This window comes from Giraffa tippelskirchi, chromosome 10 (genome assembly GCF_054371585.1).
Source record: "Giraffa tippelskirchi isolate mGirTip1 chromosome 10, T2T-mGirTip1v1.2.pri, whole genome shotgun sequence".
Taxonomy (NCBI): Eukaryota; Metazoa; Chordata; class Mammalia; order Artiodactyla; family Giraffidae; genus Giraffa; species Giraffa tippelskirchi.
Genome location: NC_137284.1, coordinates 133,048,757 through 133,075,274, shown reverse-complemented (window position 1 = coordinate 133,075,274; position 26,518 = coordinate 133,048,757). Strand labels below are relative to the sequence as shown.

The window sequence follows — 26,518 nt, the reverse complement described above, 5'->3', positions numbered from 1 at the left end:
CTGTATTATCTTCAACATTTTAGTTTTTGAATAAGTGGTTGATTTTACTTTCCACCTTATAGCTTCTCAGAAACTCTTTGTGTTCCAAATGATATTTCGCTTGAGAACCAGATTACCTTGTTTACTACAAGATATTTCTCTGTGGAAGGTTGATTGATGCATATCTAAAAGCCACTAATTGAAATTCCAGTGGAAATTCAAATTGGAATTCTTTTGCAGTCTCTTATATCTGTACTTTACATGTACCAACTGCTGTCAGTTTGACACTGTATATTGGCAGTGTCTTTAGGTTCTTTGTTAAGGCAGATTCTAAGATTATATCTGAGTTTATTAGATAAGAATGTTACAATTTATTTACAATAATAGAAATGCTGCTGTTGCTACTGCTGATACCACCACCATCACCACCACTGACCAGCTCTTGTAGATATCATTTAGCCATGTTCTAGGTGCAGTTTTAAGCACTTTACATGTGATTACATATTTAATTTTAACAATCATATGAGGTGAATACTAATTTCCCCCATTTTTCAAATAAGGAAATTGAGGCATAAAGAGGCTAAATGATTTTCAGTGATGCAGTAGGCTTCGGAGGGAGAATTTTTACAAGTACCATATATTCACTGTAGGTGGTGCTTACCAGGTGACAATAGTGGTAATGAATTGCCTGCCAATGCAGGAGAGACATCGCCAGAGACTTGGATTCAATCTCTGGGTCAGGAAGCTCCCTTGGAGTAGGAAATGGCACCCCACTCCAGTATGCTTGCCTGGAAAATTCCATGGGCAGAGGAGCCTGGCAGGCTACAGTCCATGGTGCTACAAAGAGTCGGGCACGACTGAATGACTAAACACACAATGACATGCATTAATTTAGTAAAGATGGTTGGTCAACTACGATGTATTATAGAATATGTGAACTGTGAAGACTTACTACTAAATCTGGAAGCCTATTGTCTGTGTTTTCTGGTTAAAGAATGTCTGCTTCTGGCATGCTTTAGAAATCTTCTATATACAGTCACTATTCTGAAAAATATTTGTTGTGTTCACACATGTCATTCATTACACAATAAATACATGCGATCTATTTCAAGACACATTGGGTGTCTTCCCACAGCTAAGTCCTTATTTAAATAAGAAACTTCCTTAACCTATCTCTTATCTAATTTGACAATGAGCAGAGTGTTTCCACTCCTCCATTAAACCCTGTTACTGATGCTTTTATCATCCTGAGTCCTCCCGAATGGGAATCGGTGAGCCAGAATTGACCAGCCCTAATGCCCCTGCTCATTTCTGCTCCTGCTAGTGGAACTGTATTCTCTCAAGAGTTGTGTCTTACAGTTTTGTTCCCAAATCTCTTTGTACTCTTTTTCCTTGTTATTCTGATTAAGTAATTTCATTTAATCTTAGGGAGACAGATGAATATGAATGTGAAAAGACTTTTATTGTGGTTTTTTTAAAGTTGAATGCTTTGGAAAGATAATAAACAGGCAGTGGGCTGGATTTGGCTGTGGACCGTAGTTTGCCAGCTCCTAATTTATAATACTGTGCTCTCTCCTTTTTCTTCTAACCACTCAAAATACCTCTCTAAGTAGCCTCACACTTAACCACATATCTTCTTTTATTACCTCTGTCTTTTCACTAGGATTTAACTCTTGTTCAGCTACCTCAGAAGATGCTCTTTTTTGTCTCCTTTTCTTCTTTTAACTTACGAGTCAAAAAAATAATTGTTGCAAAGAATGTAAAAATAAGTTCAAGCATCATCATAATGAATTTTTATAGACTTTTTCTATGATGTTTGTGAGGTCTGTTTCTGGAGTAACTTTATAGGTGAAGGAAGTTTCATTATAATGAATGATATGTTAATTCTTTAGTAATGAATTCTTTAATAGGAGATGCATGAAATTGTAGATAATATAGAGTTAAGATACAGTATAATTTTTCCTTTTTAGAAAAACTCTCAAGCCTCCATCACAGTTTTAAGCATAATATTTTACTTTCTTTGAAATTACTGTTTATGTTTTAAAAACATGGAATATGGAGATAGTACAGTGTTCTGGTTAAATATAGAAACACAGGAATCAGTTATGCTAAGCTGCATGTGACTTTCATACTTGGGTATCTTACCTAGACCTTTTAAGAAACTTAAGTTCTCTTGTTTGTTAATTGCAGTATGCAACTATCTAAAACTTCAAGGAGACGATGAGTATAAATTGCTTAGCAGAAACCTGGTATTTAGTAAGCCCTCAGTAGTTGCTGACTGCTAAGTAATATAATTCCCCCCCCCATTTTTAGGCCTGGGAATAAGATACCTTGCATAACATAGGTGCTGTAGTTTTGTTTTGTTTTCTCTCTGAGAAGTCAAATACATTATTCCATTTCATAAATTAATTTGGAATGTTGACATTTTATTTTGTACATTATTATTATTACTTGATAACCCAAACTGTATTTAGGACCAAAATATATATCCTTTAATGTTAAACATAATTTCAGACTCTGGTTAAGCTCCAGTCATGGTTTGAAATTTATCTTAAGGTCTCTTATGTTTTGAACTCCAAAGCTGGGTATGAAATGTATGAAAAATTTTGTTTTCACCACTTTTCTGAAATATGAATGTTTATTTTACTGCTCACCAAGGATCCAGGGCCATCTCAAGCCTGTCTGTTTATCCAGTGTCAAGCTTAAATGTCAGTTTCCAGTTATTCTAGAAAATGTCATCTGGATCATTAATTCTGTGGTTATTGTGATGAATCATTACGTATACAGGGAGTATAAACTCCATACACTACCAAGTGTTCACATATAAAATAACACACAAACTGAGATGACAGCATTAGTGTTTAAAGATGTAAGTCAATGTAAGGAAAATGTAGACTTCTTAAGAGAAGGTGCCATGCCCTGTTCATTGAGTAGTCTTCCTGACTAGTACGTATATATACCTAGCATTAGGTAGACACTCAATGAAATTCAGATTAGCTTATGTACTAATTTTTTTACAAAATGGATTGGAAAACAGCAGTGACCCAAGTAGGAGTCCTTGCCACTGAAATACAAACTACTAACCACCACTGAAATAGTCAGCATTCTGTGGTGGTAGAGGGAATTCCTAAGGAGGTGTATGTTCTAGAGAGCTTTGTCATTCACCTATAGTTAGTATCTATGGTGATTCTACTGTTGCATAATATTTAGATCCCTAGTGAACTAAGTTTTATATGCTTACAGATGTCAATATTTTATCACTGTATATATGCATATAGTATAGTTTTGTTTTGGTTTTTTGCTTTCAAGGAAGCCTTTGCTCTATGGAAAGATTCTCTTTTTTCTCTGTTAAGAAAATCTTATTTTTATAAAAGGATTTGAGCACTAGGTAGGTCTTTTTGGCTTACATTTGTGAAAAGCCATTGGTAGTACTTCCAGTGAAAAAGAAAGGAAAGAACAGGGACTTGGCATGTGATAGCTCAGGTGTGCAGTGCACAGGAGTGCACTGTCTAAGGAGATGCCTTTTTCATCCACATGGAGTCACTTAGATGAAAACACAGCTGTGTAGATTTCAGGCCAAGTGCTGCTGCCACTTGGGAATGCCCTCTGCTACATAAATCTATAGCAGCATGTGGAGCCATTCCTTTTACCCACTTAGAATTCTAAGCATGTATCTGCACACCCTGGCACACACAGCTGTTGTGTTGTTCTTTGGGCAATCCTGAGGTCACTTCTTTCTTTCTTGGCAGTCTGTTCCTACCTAACTCCAAACCTGACAGAGACCCTTCAGGGGGAGTGGGGAAGAGGAAGGACCTAGAGAAGGAAAGTGTGCATCGCAGATGTCGCAGGTGTCCCTGTTTCTGAGGGCTTGAATAGAAAATTGTTCAATCATAAGTCATGTCCAACTGTTCGTGACCCCATGGACTGCAGCACATCAGGCTTCCCTGTCCTTCACTACTTCCTGGATATCTCACTGTCTCTTGCTCATACTCATGTCCATTGAACCATTCAACCATCTCATCCTTTGTTGACCCCTTCTCCTCCTGCCCTCAATGTTTGCCAGCATCAGTCTTTTCCAGTGAGTCAGCTCTTTACATCCAGTGGCCAAAGCATTGGATAGAAAGGCCAGAATGTAAATCTGTGCCAAGACTGTTACTCTCTTGGGCTCAGTAAAGTTCCTCTTAAAACTGGTTAGGTTGTAGAGTATTTGAGAAAGCGGAGTCTTTTTCTAATTTGCACAAAGGTACTACAAAAGCTAATGGTGACCCTATATTAGACCCTCTGGACAATGGGTCTCCACACTGTTTCTCAGATTGTCATATGGAGTCTTTTGCAACCTATCAAGTTATCTATGGGAAGGCTGGCATTTTCCAGGAAAAACAAAACCATGAAGCAGTTTTCAATATTCTGAAACTTACGTTAAGCCTGATTTTTTTTTTTAACCACACCCCAGTTTTGTTTTGTTGTTCAGTTATTCCACTCTTTAGTATCATGTATATGCCACAAAGACTGGGCTCTGTCAGTTCATCCTGGCTAACATTTAGATTCAACGACTGTTATTTATGCCTGCTAAATTTGCAATTTTGTTGATGTATTGTATTCCCAATTTACAAAAGTGGCTCATTGTGAAGTATTTAAAATGAGAGGAGTAATCTAGAATCACTGCAACTTAACACTATAAGTAGTAAGTAGTTCTCTGGTATAAATATGAAATGTGAGTTTGTGTATTCTAATACAAATAAATCTGTGATACATGATTTTCCAGAAGCTGTCAGGAAGCAAAAATGTAAAGATACCAAGTTTGATCGTTGTGTACCTGAATTAGATTTTATTAGACTAGTGATCTCTTTGCCCTTATGTTTTGTCTGTCATGAAATTACATGAAACTTAAAACCTTCAGAGCATTTGTGTTTTATTCAAAAGGTACTTTGATTCATTATCCATAGAATCTAATGTGCTGTTGCCTGTCTTTGCATTCAGCTTCTGATTCATCTAATAATGGTTAAAGGGCTTCTTCTATCGATTTTCTTCTCTATGGCTATTGGCAGAAAATTTCAGTTCTGAATTCTTAACTGAATTCTTAAAGCAGAAGAAGAAATTCCAAAGATCATTTTCAAGCTTGGTTTTTTATATTATCTTGAAAGGTGTTATAGCACATTGAGCAGTGCAGTGCACCAGGGATGACTCATTACACTCTTGCATCTTTCTCCTAGGCAAGTCTCTCATTTTCCCATTTTAATGTTAATTTAGTCTTTTAGGAATAATGATGTGGAGAAGGAAATGGCAACCCACTCCAGTGTTCTTGCCTGGATAATCCCAGAGATGGGGGAGCCTGGAGGGCTGCCATCTATGGGGTCGCACAGAGTTGGACACGACTGAAGCGACTTAGCAGCAGCAGCAGCAGGAATAATGATGAAATAATTAATAGGAGAATGAAATTGCAAAATATTTCAAGGTAAAGGAAAATACATGATTAAGAATTCCATAATGGATCTTAGATTTATAAAAGGGTTAAAAAGAGCCATATGGTCATCCAAGCAAGAATGTGTTTTATTCTATTAAAAAATAAGTGAATTAACCTTTAATCTTGGACGACTGCTAAGAGAAAAAAATGTCGCAAAATAAGACTCCTTACAAATAGTTAGAACTACTGGCAAAGGAAACTCCAAAACTAAAAACTGGGTCCAATAGACCCTCTACATCAAGAGATGAGGATAGAATATATTTTCACTGTTTTTGAAGATGCTCGTTTAGGTTTTGTTTTTCAAGTTTTTTATGTTCTCTGAGTTAATTCTTTTTTCCTTCTTTCCCTCCAGTCCTGTCTCCCCACTCTGCCATTCCTTCCCCTTTCTCTGTACTCCTCTGTTCTCTTCCATGTCCTTCTCCCTTCCCCCTCCTGGTATTCTTCCTCCTTTTCATCTATTTTTGTTCTGTGTCTTATTTTAACATTTACAAACATAGGTATCATTTATTTTAGGTTGTAGACATTTGTTTCCTTTGCTTTGTATATAAAGAGTTTGTTTTTTCAACGTCATCTCTTTTTTAAATGAGAAATCTTATAATGTTCAAACTTATAATAAGAGACAAATCTTATAATAGGGGACAAATAGTACTCACATGGGGCACATTGAAAGTGTCAGTCTAGGGTGGGTGGGAAGACAGCTTTCTATCTGGTTATAGACCTCCTAATATGATAATGCAGAGAGTTTATTCTGGGTGCTAACATCCTCATCGGAAGCCTTACCACTTCTTGGTCTATCAGTGAAACTTCTTGGAAAGCAGTCTGTGTTCCACGAAGAGGCGCAGTTAAAGACTGAGATATCCTACCTGCCTACCTGAAATCATCTTCAAGGGAAGGTTAAAATGGGTGATCATTGAAGCAGTTGTTCCATGTGTAAACTTTTCATTAGCCCTAATTTTAGCTGTTTTTCACTGTCTCCCTTAATCCCAAAGGCTCCTGTCTTTGCTGTAGCTGCTTTCGAGTATTTTCTGGTTGTATCCTCCTCTGTCCATTTTATCCCTTAACCATTTACTTTCCCAACTTCTTGAAATAATGTTGATAGCTTTTTTCCATCTCCTTCACTCTCCTCTCCTCACCTCTCCTCTCCCTTCACTGTTTTGGGTTTATCTTTTCCTCCTGTACTGTCATGAGTATAGTATTGAGAAGGAAGGAAATCAACACATATTCTCAGTGTTCATTTTTCTGAAACATGTACTTTAAATGATAACATCTATTATAGTTTTTGCTACCACCAGTTTGAAGTTACTTGTTTTTCATGGCAGCCCAACTATCATTAAATTTGGTTAGTTTTTTTTCTTTTGCCATTTTAAATTGTATAAAATACCCCTCTTGTTCTGATGTGTAACCTTTTGTAAGTATTAATAGCAGATCATCGCTTTTCTTTTTAATTTGGTATTATATAGTTTTCTATGAATTGTTCATTTGAATTTCATATTTACTGTAAAACCCTGGGGTTTATAACCAGTTTTCACAGTGTCTTTTTGCAATATGTTGACTCTTAATCATATTTACTGCAAATATCTTCTGGTATTTTTTATTTGCTTTTACTCTAAATTTAATTGTGTTTATAAATTATGTTATTTGACTATTTTATGTTTTATAGTTTATAAATTTGAGGTAATAAAAATGTTATTTTACCTCCAGACAATTTACATTAAGTAGGGTTTTTATTTTTGTTTTATTAAATTTTCTAAAATGAATTTTTGTGAAACATTTTTGCAAAATAATTTGGCAGTGCGTCTCGAAAGAGAAGAAAATTTCTTTATGTTTTGATCCTATTCTTAGAAGACTAAAGGGAGAAATAAAGTTTGATGTTTAGAACTCAGTATTATTATCATTTTATTAGATGCTTTGAAATACGAAAAGTCAGGTAAAATATTTTTATGTTTTCCAGATTATTGCTCAGTTGTAACAATTGTGGACCAGACAAATGTAAAGCTAACCTGCCTGTTCTTTAGTGGAAATTATGAAGCCCTTCCAATGATTTACAAAAATGGAGATATCGTTCGCTTTCACAGGCTGAAGGTATAATTCATACTGTTTAGAACTTATATTTGTTTGAAGAGAACTCAGTGTTGCTCACTGAAACTAGTTAACACTAATTATGTGGTTGCTTTGTTAGAACATGACTTCAGGCATTTCAAGAGATAAGAAGAAATGTAAATAAGATCAGACTTCAAATGATTTATATTAGGAAACCTCTTCATTTGAACAAACTAGCTGACCTCCTCCTACAGAAAAGTGTTAGCTGTTGCGATTCAGACTAGCTGCATTCTGTGAAAGAATTTTAGTAAAAAAGCAAAACTATTAGATAGTATGTGAGTTTTTTAATAATCAGCTTTTCAGTACTTTAATATTTTCAGTCTCTTAAGTTTTAAACATTTGAGTCCCTTGCTGTTTTGCTCTTGTTACATGAGTTTCCATGCAACTCCTTCACTATCTTTGTTGTCTTTTCTTCTAATGCTTCAGTTTATCTGTGGTTCTTGTGATCACTGATGCTCATAAATGAGTGAGGCACTCCGGGTGTATTCTGTCAGTGGTCTTAGATATGGTGGGAAATAACTCTCTTGCTCTATTAATGCCTTTCCCCTGAGAACAGAAGAATAGTGGAGAACATTTGGTTAAAGAGAACTGGAAAGATTATTATTATAGCACTATATTACAGGCTTATCCACATTTCAAAAAAAGTAGCTGATTCTCACACATTGCTGTTTCCTATAGTACAGTTGACCTTTGAACAACACAGTTTTAAACTTCACAGGTCCATTTATGTACAGATTCTTTTCAGTAGTAAACAAGATCCCATAGTTAGTTGAATCCATGGATGCTGAAATGAGGATAGAGGGCTGACTGTAACTTATAAGAGGATTTTCAGTTACATGGATGGTTGGTGCCCTTAACCTCAGTGTTCATGGACAACTATATTTGCAGTTCTTGTCTGTTGTTTAATTGAAGTGGAATATACATCTCTGTTTCCACAGTATTAGCATGCTCATATATCTAACACTTTAGAAACTTTCATTGTACCCTCACCTAGGGTTGCCATTCACACTCTCCCCACCCCTAGCAATAAATAATCTCACAACATATATTAGTTTCTCTATATTTGCTCTTTATATAAAAAGAATACACTATATAGTCTTTTTTTTTTTGAGCATTTGGTTCATGCTTGTTTGATTCAGCTGTACTATTGCATTAGTTTTACTTTCTTCATTTTCACTGCTAAATGGTATACCATTGTTTGAATACACTAGAATTTATATATTTATTCTGTTAGTTGTTTAAGTAGTTTTCAGTTTGGGCTATTATGCTGCTATAGACAGTCTAGTACACATATTTTACTGAATATGTATAATTATATAATATATAATATACACATTTACATATAACTATGTAATTATAATGTATATTATGTAATATGCATTTCAGTTGATTGTATACCAAGGATTGTATTTCCTAAGTTCAAAGCTGTGCATATATTTTCTTTAGTTTATAGCTAAACTATGTATTTAGCTTTCCAGAGTGATTTTTACCACTTATACTCTCTTGGTGATACAGAAGAATTCTAGTTGTTCCACATTTTCACCAGCACTTGATATTTTACATTTTTTTGAATTTCAACCATTCTGTTGCATTTATATTTGTTGTGATTTTAACTTGAATTTCCCTGAAAAATTAGGAAACTGAGAACCTTTTAAAATTTGTGTGCCTTCTGAAGTATGAAGTGTCCATTTGAGCCTATGGCTCATTTTTTATAGGATTTTAAACTCCATTTCTTAATGATTCGTGGAAGTTCTTTATATATTTAGGCTACATATCTTTTGTCAGGTATATGGATTGTGAATATTTTTTTCACTCTATGTTAGTGTCTATTTACCCTCTTAATGGTGTCTTTGGATGAACAAAAGTTCTCTATTTTAATATAGTCCAGTTTATTAACTTTTGTTTTATGGTCAGTACTTTTTTAATTTCTTGTTTAAGAACTCTTTGTCTACTCATTTTATGAAGGTAGCTTCTAAGTTTTCCTCGAAATCATTTACAGTTTTCTTGTTTCATATTTAGATCTGTAATTTCCTTTTCCTACAATATCTTTGACAAATTTTGAAATTAAAGTTTTTCTGCCTCATGAAAACAGGAAATGTGCCCTTCTTCTTCAATTCTGGAAGAGTTTATGCAAGATTACTGGTTTTTTTCCTTACTTAAATGCTTGGAATAATACACTGGTAAAGCTATCTGAGCTTGATGATTTCTTTATTAATAGATTGTATTAATGAATTAAGATTTCTTTAAGACAAATGAGTTTTTTTTATTCTTTCTATCAGCTTTGATATATTTAATTTTTAGAAAAAAGTATTTCATTCAAATTGTTGACTTTATTGATATAAATTTGGTCATATGTTACTCATCTTTTAGATATTTGGTGGATTTGTAATGATAAATCCTTTTTTGCAGTCTTAATATTATAATTTGTGTTTCTTTTCTTTTTTTCCAAATCAACCTTTTTCTAGGGTTATTATTTTTGTTAATCTCTTCAGGGAACTAGTTTTTAGCTTTGATTTTCTCTATTATATGTTTCTATTTCTCTTACCATTGACTGTGTTTCCCTTCTGCTTTCCTTGGATTTGAGATAATATTCTTTTTGCAGCTTCTTGAGATAGAAGCCTAAATTTCTGATTTTTAACCATTATTCCTTTGTAAAATATTCACTTATTTCTATAAATTTTTCTCTATGTACTGCTTTAGTTATATCAAACAAGTTTTAACGCATCACAGTTTAAGCATCCACCAGTTGAATACATTTTCCAATTTTCCATAAATATATAAATATATTTATTAATATCAGACAGTATTACAGGAGACTTAAAAGGCATTTCCTGAGTTCAAAAGGATTGTTTATGATGATGTAACAGTCATAAATGCATGTGCACCTAATAACTGAGCCTCAAAATTAAGAAAGCCAATGTTTTTAAGGCTTATCTGAGTTCTCTCAGTCAGGCTGATGAAACCTTAGCCTCAGCTCCATTTTATCCACTTCAGACTCTTATATTTTGAGTGTTCTAGTTTTCTCTACAATATTCATAAGTAACTATTTCTTATCCTTTTTCTTTTTATAAATTATATCTTAAAAAAAGCTAATGATTGTCTTGTTAGTAAAAGCACACCGATAATATTAGGGGAGCTACCACCTAGCTCTTTAAAAAATAAAAATAAATTTTGCATAATGTTTTACAGTTTACATGGTACTTAAGGATTTTGATATAGCCCAGTAGATTTGTATCATTTCATATGCTAATTATTTCAAGATTATGTCCTCTAATAACTGTACTGGCAAAATTTTATAGTCTCCTGTTTCTAATTCTTAGGTTCTACATCAGTAACCTGTTTGTTCTGTTTTCTATGTTGCCACTTTCTTAGATCCAAGTATATAAAAAGGAGACTCAAGGTATCACCAGCCCTGGCTTTGCATCTTTGACATTTGAGGGAACTTTGGGGGCTCCTATCATTCCTCGTACGGCAAGCAAGGGTTTTAACTTCAGTGCTGAGGACCAGAAAATGGTAGAAGCTTTACGTATTTGGGCATCGACTCATATTTCACCTTCTTCAATATTAGTCAAATTATGTGATGTCCAGCCAATGCAGTATTTTGACCTGACTTGTCAGCTCTTGGGCAAAGCTGAAGTGGATGGAGCATCATTTCTTCTAAAGGTAGATATTTTTAAGTATTTAAAATTGTAAGTTAGCATGACCTCAAAGCCTAAAAAGACCTTATATTTCAGCATTCTGATGGAATAAATAAGCAGCTATGTATTAAGAACTTAAAGTCTAACCTTTTTTAATGATCCTGTATTTCCATGCGTCTTTATTCTTGAACTTTCCTTCTTCATCCTAAACTTTTAGAGAAAAATAGTATTATCAGTTCTGTGTTTTAAATATAGTATACTTTATGCTGTTTATGTATTTCTTATTTTAGCACTGGTAAAAAGAGTTGTTTCCTCTTGCTATTTTTAAACTACATTTTGAAAAATGTGTATTTTTGTTGCTCTATATGGATGTAGCCTTTCTTCTCACTTATTTGCTTTCTTGATTTGTTGACATTGGGTTCTCTTCTGGGTTATTCACTACCTGCTTCATGGGTAGATCATGGATAGTTTTGAAGTGTTTATTTTTCTTGTATTTTGTTTTGTTTTTAAATCCACAGGATTAAAAAGGTAGCCTAAGACTCATCTAATCTTTGTTTATTCCAGTTTATTTATGAATAGCTTCTGGAGAGATCAGTTTTCTGATATGATCTTTACCAAACCCTGCCAAGGCAGGATGCTGTTAAACAAGCACTACTTCAGCCCTGCTTCTGTGGTTCTTTCTTAGCTTCCTACTCTTTGCAATGATGGAAAGTAATGGGAAATGGAGTTCAGTGGCCTTGGGCCAAGATTGGGGTGCAGCATTATTATCAGTTGTATCTTGCCCATATTAAAAAAAAATAGCGAAGATAGAAATGAATGAATAAAATAGGGAGTTTCTGAAGTTGAAAATAGCACATATTTATATATACATGAAATAATCTGAGAAAGTAAATGTGTGCTATAAAAAAGGGTGAATGAGTTAAATATGACAAAACTGAAGCTAAAGCCACATAAAATCATCCAAACAAAATGAGAAGGTCTTTTAAGTCAACCAGTCATACTTTATGCCCAAAGTGACTTACTTAACAAATGAGCATTTGTTAATCATCAAACACTTCTAATGATAATGAATCTGCTGTGTTGTTAGTACATAATTCTGAGGTAAAACCTGCCACCTTTTAGCTGACATAGCTGAATCTACATTTTCTCTCTAAAGCAAGAAATCATGCATGCATCCCATTTTTATTGATAGCTTTTTCAAATAAGTAAAAATAACTTTCATGTAGAGATTATTTTAAAATATAGCTTTCAGCTGTGAATATAAGAAATTATTTTAGTAAGATTTCCTTGAGGACAATTTGAAAGAAATCTCAGAAGTCTCTCTGTACTTCTCAACAACTCTTTTCATAAATTTATTTTATACTAATAATTTAAAATGTGAGAAAATGCCTTTAAGGGAATATTTTTCCATATATTTCTTACAGTGACAAAAATCAGAAAAAACTTAGGTACTAGCAATAGAGAATTTTGTGAATTATTTATGTATTATGGAATACTGTACTCTAATGACTAAAGTGACATTGTAGACATAAACTTACTGAGTTAGAAATTCACAATATTCTCTTTAGTGATTGATGCACCTTCATTTATATACTAAAAAATGTTTCCTATACATAGCAAAAATATATTGAGAAGAATATATAGCAATATTTTACTCATTTTATATACAGGAAGTCAAATTTTAATACTTTTTTTTTCTGAAATTGATTTTCCTATCCCAAACTAGAAATACATATTTTTGCATTTTATTTTGAAAACGAAAAGACCCAGATCTTACTCCAAATGAGTTCCAGTCACCATGGAATATAGCATAATTATTTCTCCTCTCAACTCAGATATGATACTGATATCAGTCTCCTTATTAGTAACTATAATACATTCACTTTATTCTGGTAGACATGATTCCCCTACATAGTGCTGTTTCTAAAAGAAATTGATTTTAATTATAGGTTATTAAGACTATAATGTTAATAAGAATAGGTTAAAGGCTGTGTCTGGAGGTACACTCAAAGACAAAATTTAGAGCCTTAAATGTCTTCATGAACAAAGAAAGAAAAAAAGGCTTAGCATATTAGAATAATCTTTCAAGTCAAAAAATTGAAAAAGTAACAAACACAAGTGTAGAAAGTACAAGGTAATATTTTAATAAGGTATTTAATTTTGGCGTAAGTAATTTTAGCATTGCCTGGAAATTTAAAAGATTTTTTTAAAAACAATATATAGTAAAAAAGTTTCTTTCCTTGCCATCCTCTCTTGTTCCCATGTTGCTATTAATATAATAATAAAAATAACATTAGCATTTCAAATTGACAAAGAAAGATTGTTAAATGGTGATTGTTATCTATTTGGAAAAAAGACCTGTATATAATATGCAAATTCCTAACACATTGAGTTTTGATACAAGATTGCAAAAGTTCCAGAATTTCAAAGCAAAGTCTGACTTACACTCTATTCTCTCAGTCCCTCCTTCAAAAGACTCATGAATTGGTCTGTAAAACCATTTAAAGTCTCAAAAGCATGTACACACAATGAAAGAACAAATTCCAAGTGAAGGTAAGTGTCTGGAACATAATGTTGCTTCTTCCAACGTTATTGTCCTGGTTCTTTTAGGTAACAGAGCTAGTGACACAAACTCACGATACTTTAACACCTAGCACTGGCACCAGCCTTATTCAGTACTTCCTCCGTAAGCTCACCTTGGCAGACACTTGTATAGAAATGTGGTGTTTTCCAAACAACCCCATCAGAAAATAGGCAGAAGACCTAAAATGCCATTTCTCCAAAGAAGACATGAAAATGGCCAAAATGCACATGCTCAATATCACTAATTATTAGAAAAACACAAATCAGAACTACAATGAGTTATCAAAACTGGTCAAAATGGCCATTATTAAAAAGTCTACAAATAACAAATGCTGGAGAGCATAGGGAGGAAGGGAACCTTCCTACACTGTTGGTGGGAATGTAAATTGGTGCAGCTACTGTGGAGAACAGTGTGAAAGTTCCTTAAAAAAACTAAAAATAGAGTTACCATATAATCTAGCAGTCCTGTTCCTGGGCACGTATATGGAAAAGGCAAAAACTAATTCGAAAAGATACATCCAGTTTTCATAGCAGCACTATTTACAGTACCCAAGACATGGAATCAGCCTAAATATCTATGAACAGATGAATGAATAAAGAAGATATACCATTTTTATGCACGTGTGCACACACACACAAATGATGGAATATTATTTAGCCAAAAAAAGAATGAAATAGTGCCATTTGCAGCAACATGGATGGACCTAGACATTATGGTACTAAGTAAAGAGAAAGACACACATCATATGATATCACTTATGGTTGGAATATTAAAAAATTTAAAAAATGAACTTATTTACAAAACAGAAGTAGACCTATAAACATAGAAAACAAATTTACGGTTACCAAAAGGGAAAGGACAAGGGGAGGAATAAATTAGGCATTTGGAATTAATAGATACACACTACTATATATAAAATAAACAACAAGGACCTGTGTATAGCACAGAGAACTATATTCAATATCTTGTAATAACCTATAATGGAAAAGAATATGAAAAAAGATAATGTGTATGTATGTGCGTGCTCACGCATGTATAACTGATTGCACGCATATGTGACTGAATCACTTTGTTCTACACCTGAAACTAACACATTGTAAATGAGCTCTACATCAACTAAAAAAAAAACGGTAACGAGAAATGTGGTGTTTTCTACTTAAGTAGCTTGTTTTCTCTTGTATAGCCAAACTTCGGACATGCAGGGCCATTCCCACCTCTCATTAAATGTCTTTTGCGATGGCTTTTTAGCTTAATAAAGCATCAGTCATCTCTACCAACCTAGGACAGCACAAGCTCATTCAAGTCTTAAGGATGGGTTAGTGCATACCTGTCCTGTGCTCCTTTCCCATCCCTATCTCAGGGTAACTGAAATAGCAATCCAACATGCCTTTCCCTTTTCAAGGACCCATGATTGTCATTCATTTGTGTTCATTCCATCTAATATAAAGTTGCTTGAAAAACTACTCAGCAGTAAAGTAAGAAATGAAAAGCAGAGTAGAATGCCAGTTTGATAAAAAGAAAAAGACATATATATTATAAATACACAAAAGAAAAAAGAATAAAATTCACCAATGTGTTAATCATTTTTCTAAGCTCATAGTTTGAATTTTTTTACTTATATTTTATTCATTACCTATGCATAGGTAGTCCTTGTACAGTCAGGAGAAAATATAGATCATATTTAAAGCTTAGCAGATATTTGGGGGAATATATTTAATTACTTTTAAGCTATATCACCAGCAAATAAACCTCTTTTAGCCTCCACAGTTTTATAAAAAGATCGTTGAAGTTTTGTTCTGCCTCTTATGCAGGTATGGGATGGCACCAGGACCCCATTCCCCTCTTGGAGAGTCTTACTGCAAGACCTTGTTCTTGAAGGTGATTTGAGTCGCATCCGTCAGCTGCAGAATCTGACAGCAGACATTTTAGTCTATGACAACCATGTTCAAGTGGCCAAATCTCTAAAGGTGATGTTACGTTGCAGACTTGTTGGTCTTTTCTATTTTTGTTAATTTTAGGGTAAATCACATGGTAGGTGATATTTGAGATCTAGAAATTAACTCCAAATTTATTTTTTCTTCAATTTCTAATTTGTAAAATGCATGTTTAAAATAAATTATTAGAAGATACATTAAATTATAATGGCTTGAACAACTGTTTAAAATTTAAGAGCAGTTCTGAATATCTTAAAACTGTGCCCAATTTTGCTATGAAAATAAGAAAGAAAAATTTTATCCTGCAATAAAATTTGCTGAAACTGATGGAGGATGTATGAACTATTTGTAAACTTAAAAAATGCTAAGCTTTTTTAATTGGTTTGATAAAATCCAGTCTTTAACTTTGTATTCATTGGTCTCAGAAATTGTTAATCTACCTCTAAAATATATTGTAAATTGTTTGTGTGTATCATGCAGTTGATTAGAATTTGCTCAGTTTTTGAGATAAAATTTTCTAGGTAAAAACAACCTGCTTACTTATGGTACTTCTTGTTTATTAATAACATTTTAAAGAATATTTTTCTTCATTTTACTATATTTTATGTTTGCAAGTATCCTTTCTTGCCAAGAATAGTATCATTAAAATAGCAATCATAATAGTAACATTTATGAAGCACTTCATATGTATTTAGCACCATCTCATGCAGTAGGTACTATCATTTCTGTTTTACAAATGAGAAAACTGAGGCACTCAGAGGTTAAGCCCAAGATTTCACAGCCACTTGGGTGAAGCCTGTATTTGAATGTACAGTGTCTGCTTCCAGAGCTAATCCTCTTATGCAGTATAAAGAAATGATTTTCTTTATTGCAAATAAAGCTTCCATCCTACCTTGAGGGAGTTATACAGCCAACTTAATAGGAAGAAAACAGTGAAAGTGAATTGCAATTTTTTTAGATATGAATTTTAGTGCCTAATTGCTTTTTTGCAAATGAATGTTCTTGAAGAGGAAATATTTCCACTTTCATACTATGTTACAAATAAGCCCACCCAACTCAATAAATTAGGTTCAAGTCCAGGTCAAGGAAGGTGATAACTGCACTTTTTTTTTTCCTTTGTGAGTGTGTTCATACTTTATGTCAGAAAATTGACCGTTGAAGATATATTTTTATGCTTTTCCCTGATTTTATCTGCATTTCAAAAATAGATACAATGATAAGCCAATTCTAAAATCTTTTTAAGATACAGGTAGAGTTCTTTTACAAATGAAAAAGATTTACATTTTAGATTGGACTTGTACCGTCTAATTCCCTTCCCTGTCCCTATGCTGCTTCTGTAGGTCTTTCTGTTCCTCTTTCTTGTCCAAGTCCTGAGCAGTACCTACCACAGTGCTTTCCATATTGTAAGGGTGAAGTAAATACTATCTTCTGATGAATGAATGAATCAGTGAGCCTCTTGAAATTTTTAAAAATTTTTTTCCTCTCCCTTTTCGCTGCTTTATCTCACCCACTAGAGGGTGCTCTGAGCACACATAATTAAGAAAATGTAGGCAATTAATTTTTCTCTAAAGATATCATGACATTTATCTGTAATGTAATAGAAAGATGGAAAGAATTTTATCTGTATAAAAGTAATATAACTGTAGGCTTTTATTTAATGTACACTGATAGCATATTTTATTTGTTCTGGGGTAACCTCCATACTAACCATTTCACACTAATTTAAGAAATCCTGAGTCGAATGATACTGATACCCAATGAATTTTTATCAGCGCTTGAAGAAAACTGGTTAAAATTGCATATCTATATTAAAATGCATGGAATACATGTATTTTTGTTGAGTAGGAACAGAAAGACTATCATTTTTATTTTATTTAATAAAGAACAGTTAAGACAGTTATAAAGTTTGATATAATTAAATTCTCTGTACAATACATTTTACAACTTAAGTTTTTTAGTTGTAACATTTTTAACATTTTTCTGAAAATTTGTTTTTTAAGTAAGACATCGCATTCCCTAAACATTTAATGCACATACACACACACACACACACACAATGACATTTCAAACATTTTGTCTATAAACGAAAGCAGGCTATTTTCAATCCCCAGACTTATTCTGACACAATTTAAAAATAATTATAAAACATACCTAGTTAGTATGTTTGGCATTTGGTGACCCAAGAACTATAGTTTGATTATTTTCAGACATATACAGGTTATTAAAAATGTTAAACCTAAAGGGAAAGTTTTGAAAGTTTATAAGGAATATTTAAATTATTTATAAGGGAATAATAATTTCTTAAAAGCCAGTTTGTTTTGCTTTTTTTGTTTATGTATTAAAATAGACTTTTATAACAATGTTTAGAAATATGTTTTATAATTTTTTGGTTATGATTCATTCACCTGTATTTTTGGAATCTTACCTCATTAACAACAAGATTATTTATTATGTATTTGTCTATTTTAACAGAGCATCTGGCATATTTTATAGTATATTTAGCAAGTTTAAAAAAATACAATGCTGCCTCCAGAAGGAATTTCTGGAAATAGCAACTTGTCATTTTTATAGCTGATATATATGTAAATTCTCTCTTGATCTTTAAAATATGATTTTGTTTAATTATGAAATGCAGTAGTAGAGACAAATGAACATCCATGTGTCTGTCACCCAAACTTAATATTTATAAATGGTCTGTACACTTATTTTAGGTACTTTTAACTTTCAGAAATGAAACTAATACTTTTAACTTTAAGAAATGAAACTCTACATGTGGAACCTTCTTTGTACTTCTGCTTATCGTAATTTTTTGCTTCCCAATATCCTCTCTTTATTAATCCTAACATGTAGGTGTGTACAACCATGTTCAGTATGCTTTTACTGTACGAATTTTTTCTGAAAAATGCATACAGTTATTTATCATTCTATAAATTGCTTTTCTCCTTTGACATTATATTTCTAAGATTTATCCATGATCATACATGTGTCTCCGTTAATACCAGCCTGTCTTAATTTTTATACCTTTATTTTTAAATGATACTTCGTAGGTTAAACCCTCACTCCCAGTTCAGTCTTCAAAACTAACTTAACTATTCACTTTCAGATCAGTTTTTACAGTTGAAGGAAAGGCTCTGGGGATTTGGACAGAAACTACACTGATTTTAAAGAATAATTAATTAGGAAATTATCATTATATTTTGAAACTTTTCACTTATGGATATGGTATCTTTCACCTGGGTCTGGCCTTAAGTACTTTGTAGATTACATACAAATACTATTCTAATATATTGAGTATATTAAAAGGAATTGTAGATTAATAAATGTTCAAAAAGAATGAGATAAAAGTACATAAATAGAAATATATTTTATATTTTCTTCTTACTTTACTTTGGAGACCATGAGGAAAATCAGTTTGTCATCCTTTTTTTCTTTTTCCTTTTGTGTTTTTCTTCTTTAAGTTTATTTACCCTGCTCTCCTGCTTTTCTGTCAATGTTAGAAGTCAGAGAAGAAAAGACGAAATGCTTTACTTCTTTAGAAAACACATGATTATTTGGGAAAAATATCCTTGAGAATGAAGAAGTAGCTCGAGGAGTATGGATTTCCCCCTCTTTTTCTTTCCCCCACCATTTCTCTCCTCTCTCAAATCCAGAGAGTGATGACAACAAATACAATGAACTGAGACAGTAATAAGCAGAGGTGGGATACTGATTTATAATAAATGTGATTTAGGTTATACAGCTTCTTCCTTTAGTTGATGTCACTTTCTGTAATAATGTTCTGTATGTGTCTCTTTTTAAATCTTCTTAAGAGGTATCAAATACTCTATATTAAAGGTATTTTTAGGACTCAGTTCAGTCACTCAGTCATGGCTGACTCTTTGTGACCCCGTGGACTGCAGGATGCCAGGCTTCCTTGTCCATAAGCAACTCCCGGAGCTTGCCCAAACTCATGTCTATAGAGTCGGTGAGGACATCCAGCCATCTCATCCTCTGTCGTCCCCTTCTCCTCTTGCCTTCAATCTTTCCCAGCATCAGGGTCTTTTCCAATGAGTCAGTTTTTTGCATAAGGTGGCCAAAGTACTGTAGCTTCAGCTACAGCATCAGTCCTTCCAATGAATGTTCAGGACTGATTTCCTTTAGGATGAACTGGTTTGATCTTCTTGTAGTCCAAGGGACTCTCAAGAATCTTCTCCAACACCACAGTTCAAAAGCGTCAATTCTTCAGCACTCAGCTTTCTTTATAATCCAACTCTCACATCCATACATGACTCCTGGAAAAACCATAGCTTTGACTAGGTGGACCTTTGTTGGCAAAGTAATGTCTCTGCTTTTTAATATGCTGTCTAGGTTGGTCATAGCTTTTCTTTCAAGGAGCAAGCATCTTTTAATTTCATGGCTGCAGTCACCATCTGCAGTAATTTTGAAGCCCAAAAATATAAAGTCTGTCACTGTTTCCACTGTTTCCCCATCTATTTCCCATGAAGTGATGGGACCATGATCTTAGTTTTCTGAATGTTGAGTTTTAAGCCAACTTTTTCACTCTTCTCTTTCACTTTCATCAAGAGGCTCTTAAGTTCTTCGCTTTCTGCCAAAAGGGTGGTGTCATCTGCATATCTGAGGTTATTGATATTTCTCCTGGCAATCTTCATTCCAGTTTGTGCTTCATCCAGTCCAGCATTTCACATGATGTGCTCTACATATAAGTTAAATAAGCAGGGTGACAGTATACAGCCTTGACGGACTCGTTTCCCTATTTGGAACCAGTCTGTTGTTCCATGTCCAGTTCTAACTGTTGCTTCTTGACCTGTATACAGATTTCTCAGGAGGCAGGTCAGGTGGTCTGGTATTCCCAAATCTTGAAGAATTTTCCACAGTTTATTGTGATCCACACAGTCAAAAGCTTCAGCATAGTCAATAAAGCAGAAATAGATGTTTTTCTGGAACTCTCTTGCTTTTTTGATGATCCAACGATTGTTGGCAGTTTGATCTCTGGTTCCTCCGCCTTTTCTAAATCCAGTTTGAACATCTGGAAGTTCACAGTTCATGTACTGTTGAAGCCTGGCTTGGACAGTTTTGAGCATTACTTTGCTAACATGTGAGATGAGTGCAGTTATGCGGTAGTTTGAGCATTCTTTGGCATTGCCATTCTTTGGGATTAGAATGAAAACACGTTTTTCAGTCCTGTGGCCACTGCTGAGTTTTCCAAATTTGCTGGCATATTGAATGCAGCATTTTCACAGCATCATCTTTTAGGATTTGAAATAGCTCAACTGGAATTTCATCACCTCCACTAGCTTTGTTTGTAGTGATGCTTCCTAAGATCCACTTGACTTCACATTCCAGGTTGTCTGGCTCTAGTACAGTGATCACACCATCATGGTTATCTGGGTCATGAAGATCCTTTTTGTATAGTTCTTTTTAATATCTTATATTTCTGTTAGGTCCATACCATTTCTGTCCTTTCCTGAGCCCACCTTTGCTTGAAATGTTCCCTTGGTACCTCTAATTTTCTTGAAGAGATCTCTAGTCTTTCTGATTCTATTATTTTCCTCTATTTCTTTGCATTGATCACTAAGGAGGACTTTCTTATCTCTCCTTGCTATTCTTTGGAGCTCTGCATTCAGATGGGTATATCTTTCCTTTTCTCCTTTGCTATTAGCTTCTCTTCTTTTCTCAGCTATTTGTAAGGTTTCTTCAGACAACCATTTTGCCTTTTTGCATTTCTTTCTTTTGGGGATGGTCTTGATCACTGCCTCTTATACAGTGTCACGAACCTCCGTTCATAGTTCTTCAGGTACTCTGTCTATCTGATCTAATCCTTTGAATCTGTTTCTCACTACCACTGTATAATCATAAGGGATTTGATTTAGGTCATACCTGAATGGTCTAGTGGTTTTCCCTGCTGCTGCTGCTGCTGAGTCGCTTCAGTCGTGTCCAACTCTGTGCGACCCCATAGACGGCAGCCCACCAGGCTCCGCCGTCCCTGGGATTCTCCAGGCAAGAACACTGGAGTGGGTTGCCATTTCCGTCTCCAGTGCATCAAACTGAAAAGTGAAAGTGAAGTTGATCAGTCGCGTCTGATTCTTCACGACCCCATGGACTGCAGCCTACCAGGCTCCTCCATCCATGGGATTTTCCAGGCAAGAGTACTGGAGCGGGGTGCCACTGCCTTCTCCAGTGGTTTTCCCTACTTATTCAATTTAAGTCTGAATTTGGCAATAAGAAGTTCATGATCTGACCACAGTCAGCTCCCGGTCTTGTTTTTGCTGACTGTATAGAGCTTCTCCATCTTTGGCTGCAAACAGGATATCTGATTTTGGTGTTGACCATCTGGTGATGTCCATGTGTAGAGTCTTCTCTTATGTTGCTGGAAGAGGGTGTTTGCTATGACCAGTGAGTTCTCTTGGCAAAACTCTGTTAGCCTTTGCCCTGCTTTGTTTTATACTCCAAGGCCAAAATTCCCTGTTGTTCCAGGTATCTCTTGACTTCCTACTTTTGCATTCCAGTTCCCTATAATGAAAAGGACATCTTTTTTGGGTGTTAGTTCTATAAGGTCTTGTAGGTCTTAATAGAACCGTTCAACTTCAGCTTCTTCAGCATTACTGGTCAGGGCATAGACTTGGATTACTGTGATACTGAATGGTTTGCCTTGAAAACAAACAGAGGTCATTCTGTTGTTTTTGCGATTGCATCCAAGAATTGCATTTCAGACTCTTTTGTTTACTCTGATGGCTACTCCATTTCTTCTAAGGCATTCTTGCCCACAGTAGTAGATATAATGGTCATCTGAGTTAAATTTTTAAGACTAAGTTTGGCAAAACATCTAAAATTAACAATAGGACATTTAGTTCAAAAATATATTTGGTTTAATTCTACGTTTGAACTCACAGAATGTGTTTCACATTATGGTGTCCTGACAGCAATTGTTTTTACAAATGTTTTCTTTCCATCAAACTTGTGGAATGTGTGCTGCATGCAGAATTGTTCAGTTGTATCAGACTCTTTGAGACCCCATGAACGGTAGCCCACCAGGCTCCTCTGTCCATGGGATTTTCCAGGCAAGAATACTGGAGTGGGTTCCCATTTCCTACTCCAGGAGATCTTCCCAACCCATGGATTGAACCCATGTCTCTTGCATCTCTTGAACTGGCAGGTGAATTCTTTACCATTGAGCCACCTTGGAAGCCCAAACTTGAGGAATAGAGGACGTTTATTATTTTGATATAAAAATGTATTTAAAAATATTCTTGTATTTTCATAATGAGAGTGTTTTAGTCGTCATATTTAATTAAATGTTCCCTTAAATTGGGCTTCCCAGTGGGCTTAATGGTAAAGAATCCACCTGGCAAAGCAGGAGACACAGGAAACATGAATTTGATCCCTAGTTAAGAAGATTCTCTGGACTAGGAAATGGCAACCCACTCCATAATTCTTGCCTAGAGAATCACATGGACAGATGAGCATGGTGGGCCGCAGCCCAAAAGTAGCAGAGTCAAACACAACTGAGTGAGCCAGCTATCACTGATACCTTAAATTAGTTAAAGCAGGTTATTTTCAAAAACCCTAATCAAATTGGAGGCTTGGATTTGATTTAGGTAATAGATTTCTAAGCTAGTATATTTTACTAGAGCTAAGACTCAATCGTATTTCATGTCTTGATATCCCCAAAATGAAAATGTGCCTTTAGATTTGAAAAATTGCATACATACGTATCTATACATGCATATGTATGTATACATACACATGTCTTGGTTTCAATATGGTGTCGTTGGGGCTGATACTGAGTATACATCAGTGGAGTATACCAGTTCCCTTTCTGATGGGTCAACACCCCTGGTTATTGATCTGTACCCCATATTAGTTGTTAAATATTGTATCAGAGATTCTTTTTTAGGTTTCTCCATTTTCTAAATAATAAACCATCTACTTTTAGGTTGGAAGCTTCCTTAGAATTTATAGCCTCCATACCAAACTTCAATCAGTCAGTTCAGAGAACCTGGCAACGTCTTTAGCCCTAGAGTTTCATCTCCATGGAGGCACAAGTTATGGTCGGGGAATCAGAGTCTTGCCTGAAAATAACTCCGATGTGGATCAGCTGAAAAAGTAAGCCTATTATATACCTGTCTAGATATTGTAAATAAGGTATTAATTAAGCTGATTTCTAAGATAATGTAGTTCTGAGGTGAGGAGAGGGAATCTAATGAGTCCTTTGTAGTTGATTCTCAGAGCCTTCTGTGCCATTATACATTTTTTTAAATAGCTGAACCAAATGAAACAAATCAAGGGATTGTCGGTTTAAATAGCTAAACAGTAGCAGAACTGAGTTTGTAGTGTTTAGTTTTCCAACATTTACTTACACCCTTTCTTACCTTTACTCTTTGCACTTTATGTTCTACCATTTGCCACCTTCTCTAAGTATGGAAACAAACAGTGGAAACTGAGCTTAGTTAAAGTTTGGAAAACTTGATATATATACCTAGGATGCCAAACGTACTTGGTCCTCCATGGAAAAAATACTGCCTTTCTAAAGTGTGTATACCTAAGAAAATAGGTAGCAGAAATATTTCATGGTGTCATATTTTTAAAACTTTAAGGTGTGCCCAGAACGTGAATAGTGCCTTAAATCCTGCTACACTTGTACTTCCCTTTTCCCTGAGTATTCTTATTCATCATCCCGTGTAGAAACTCTTTGACCTATAGTCTGGGGAAATAAAAAGTCTTCTGCAATTTTCAAAGAGATATAGAAAATATCCTGTTCAGGAAATTGAAATGACTTAACTATTTTCTAAGTTTTAACATATTGAAATCAAGATGACTTTAACATCAATGAAATTAGCTATTTTAATAACCTTATATCAGTTTTCCTACTTTATTTCTTAGATTGCAGTATATAGCCATATAGTATTTCATTGCTTGAGTCTAGAGTGAGATTGTTCTGACTTAGAATGACATGCATTATATACCCAGCTTATTTGCAATATTTCATGATCCCACTGTTTCACTTGTATCTTTCTAGACTTGGGTTTTTTAAATTTTAGAGTCTCTTGAAACCCCCTGATACTCTGATGAAAGCTATAGACCTATTGAAGAATGCGTGCACACACAAAAACGCACACAGAATTTTCATGTAATTTCACTGAGCTCTTGGTTTTTATGGGTAAACTGACCATTGTTTGACTGTGCTTTATGCAATTAAAAGTTGTATTCTTTCAATTATAGGATTTTAGAATCTGCACATTTGCCCCCCAGCCAGAGTTTTGGTGGTGTATGTCAATCAGAGCAAGAGGACAGCTTTTCAAACATTTCAAGTAAGGACAGTTTTTTAATAAATTACCTAAGTGTAGTTGACTTATAATATTGTGTTAGTTTCGGGTGTACAGCTTTAGATTCTTTCCCATTATAGGTTATTAACAAGATTTTGAATATAGTTCCATGTGCTAACAGTAAATTCTGGTTATTTACCAGTTTTTATATATAGTGGTATATATCTGTTAATTCCATACCGCTAATAACTAAGGGTGATTTTTGATGCTGCCAGTTTAGTTTCTGTTAAGTAAAATTACTACATCAACATAAATTCTCTTTTTTAATACCTTCCTATCTCTTCTTTTTTTGTTGTTAAATTGATATTCATTATATAGAAACATGCTAAATCTTTATGTGTCCTAATACAATGATAAACATTACTCCTCCCTTAATTATGTAGTTACATTTTCAAATTGGAATGGTAATGATTACTTGATTTGGGTTATATTAGTATTTATGTATATACATGTTTGTGTGTGTATATATACCTTTTGGGCTTCGCGGGTGACTCAGTGGTAAAGAATCCATCTGCAAATACAGGAAATGCAGGAGACATGGGTTTGATTCTCCGGTCAGGAAGATCCCCTGGAGAAGAAAATGGCAACCCACTCCAGCATTCTTGCCTGGAAATATCCCATGGACAGAGGAGCCTGGTGGGATTGAAATGAAAACTGACCTTTTCCACTCCTGTGGCCACTGCTGAGTTTTCCAGATTTGCTGGCATATTGAGTGTAGCATTTTACCAGCATCATCTTTTAGGATTTGAAATAGCTCAGCTGGAATTCCATCACACCCGCTAGCTTTTTTTTGTAGTGATGCTTCCTAAACAAATTCTTAAAGAGATGGAAATTCCAAACCACCTGACCCACCTGCTGAGAAATCTGTATGCGGGTCAAGAAGCAACAGTTAGAACTGGACATGGAACAACAGAATGGTTCCAAATAGGGAAAGGAGTACATTAAGGCTGTATATTGTCACCCGGCTTATTTAACTTATATGCAGAATACATCATGAGAAATGCCAGGCTGAATGAAGCACAAGCTGGAATCAAGATTGCCGGGAGAAATATCAATAACCTCAGATATGCAGATGACACCACTCTTATAGCAGAAAGCGAAGAAGAACTTAAGAGCCTCATGATGAAAGTGAAAGAGGAAAGTGAAAAAGCTGGCTTAAAACTCAACATTTAATAAATGAAGATCATGGTATCCAGTCCCATCACTTCATATGAAATAGATGGGGAAACGGTGGAGAAACAGTGACAGACTTTATTTTTTGGGGCTCCAAAATCACTGCAGATGGTGACTGCAGTCATGAAATTAAAAGACGCTTGCTCCTTGGAAGAAAAGCTATGATCAACCTCAGTTCAGTTCAGTCACTCAGTCATGTCTGACTCTTTGTGACCCCATGGATTTCAGCACGCCAGGCTTCCCTGTCTGTCACCAACTCCTGGAGCTTGCTCAAACTCATGTCCATGAGTCGGTGATGCCATCCAACCATCTCATCCTCTGTC

At 34.6% G+C, this 26,518-nt stretch overlaps 1 protein-coding gene across 1 annotated transcript in view; it reads left to right on the top strand.

Annotated features, from left to right (window-relative positions):
• Positions 1-26,518, top strand: part of POT1 (protection of telomeres 1) — a 90,788-nt gene that overhangs the window by 39,443 nt on the left and 24,827 nt on the right. The window contains 5 exon segments of the mRNA XM_081531190.1: positions 7,395-7,525; positions 10,916-11,206; positions 15,577-15,732; positions 23,633-23,802; positions 24,919-25,007. Of these exon segments, the coding sequence (XP_081387316.1) occupies positions 7,395-7,525; positions 10,916-11,206; positions 15,577-15,732; positions 23,633-23,802; positions 24,919-25,007 (837 nt within the window).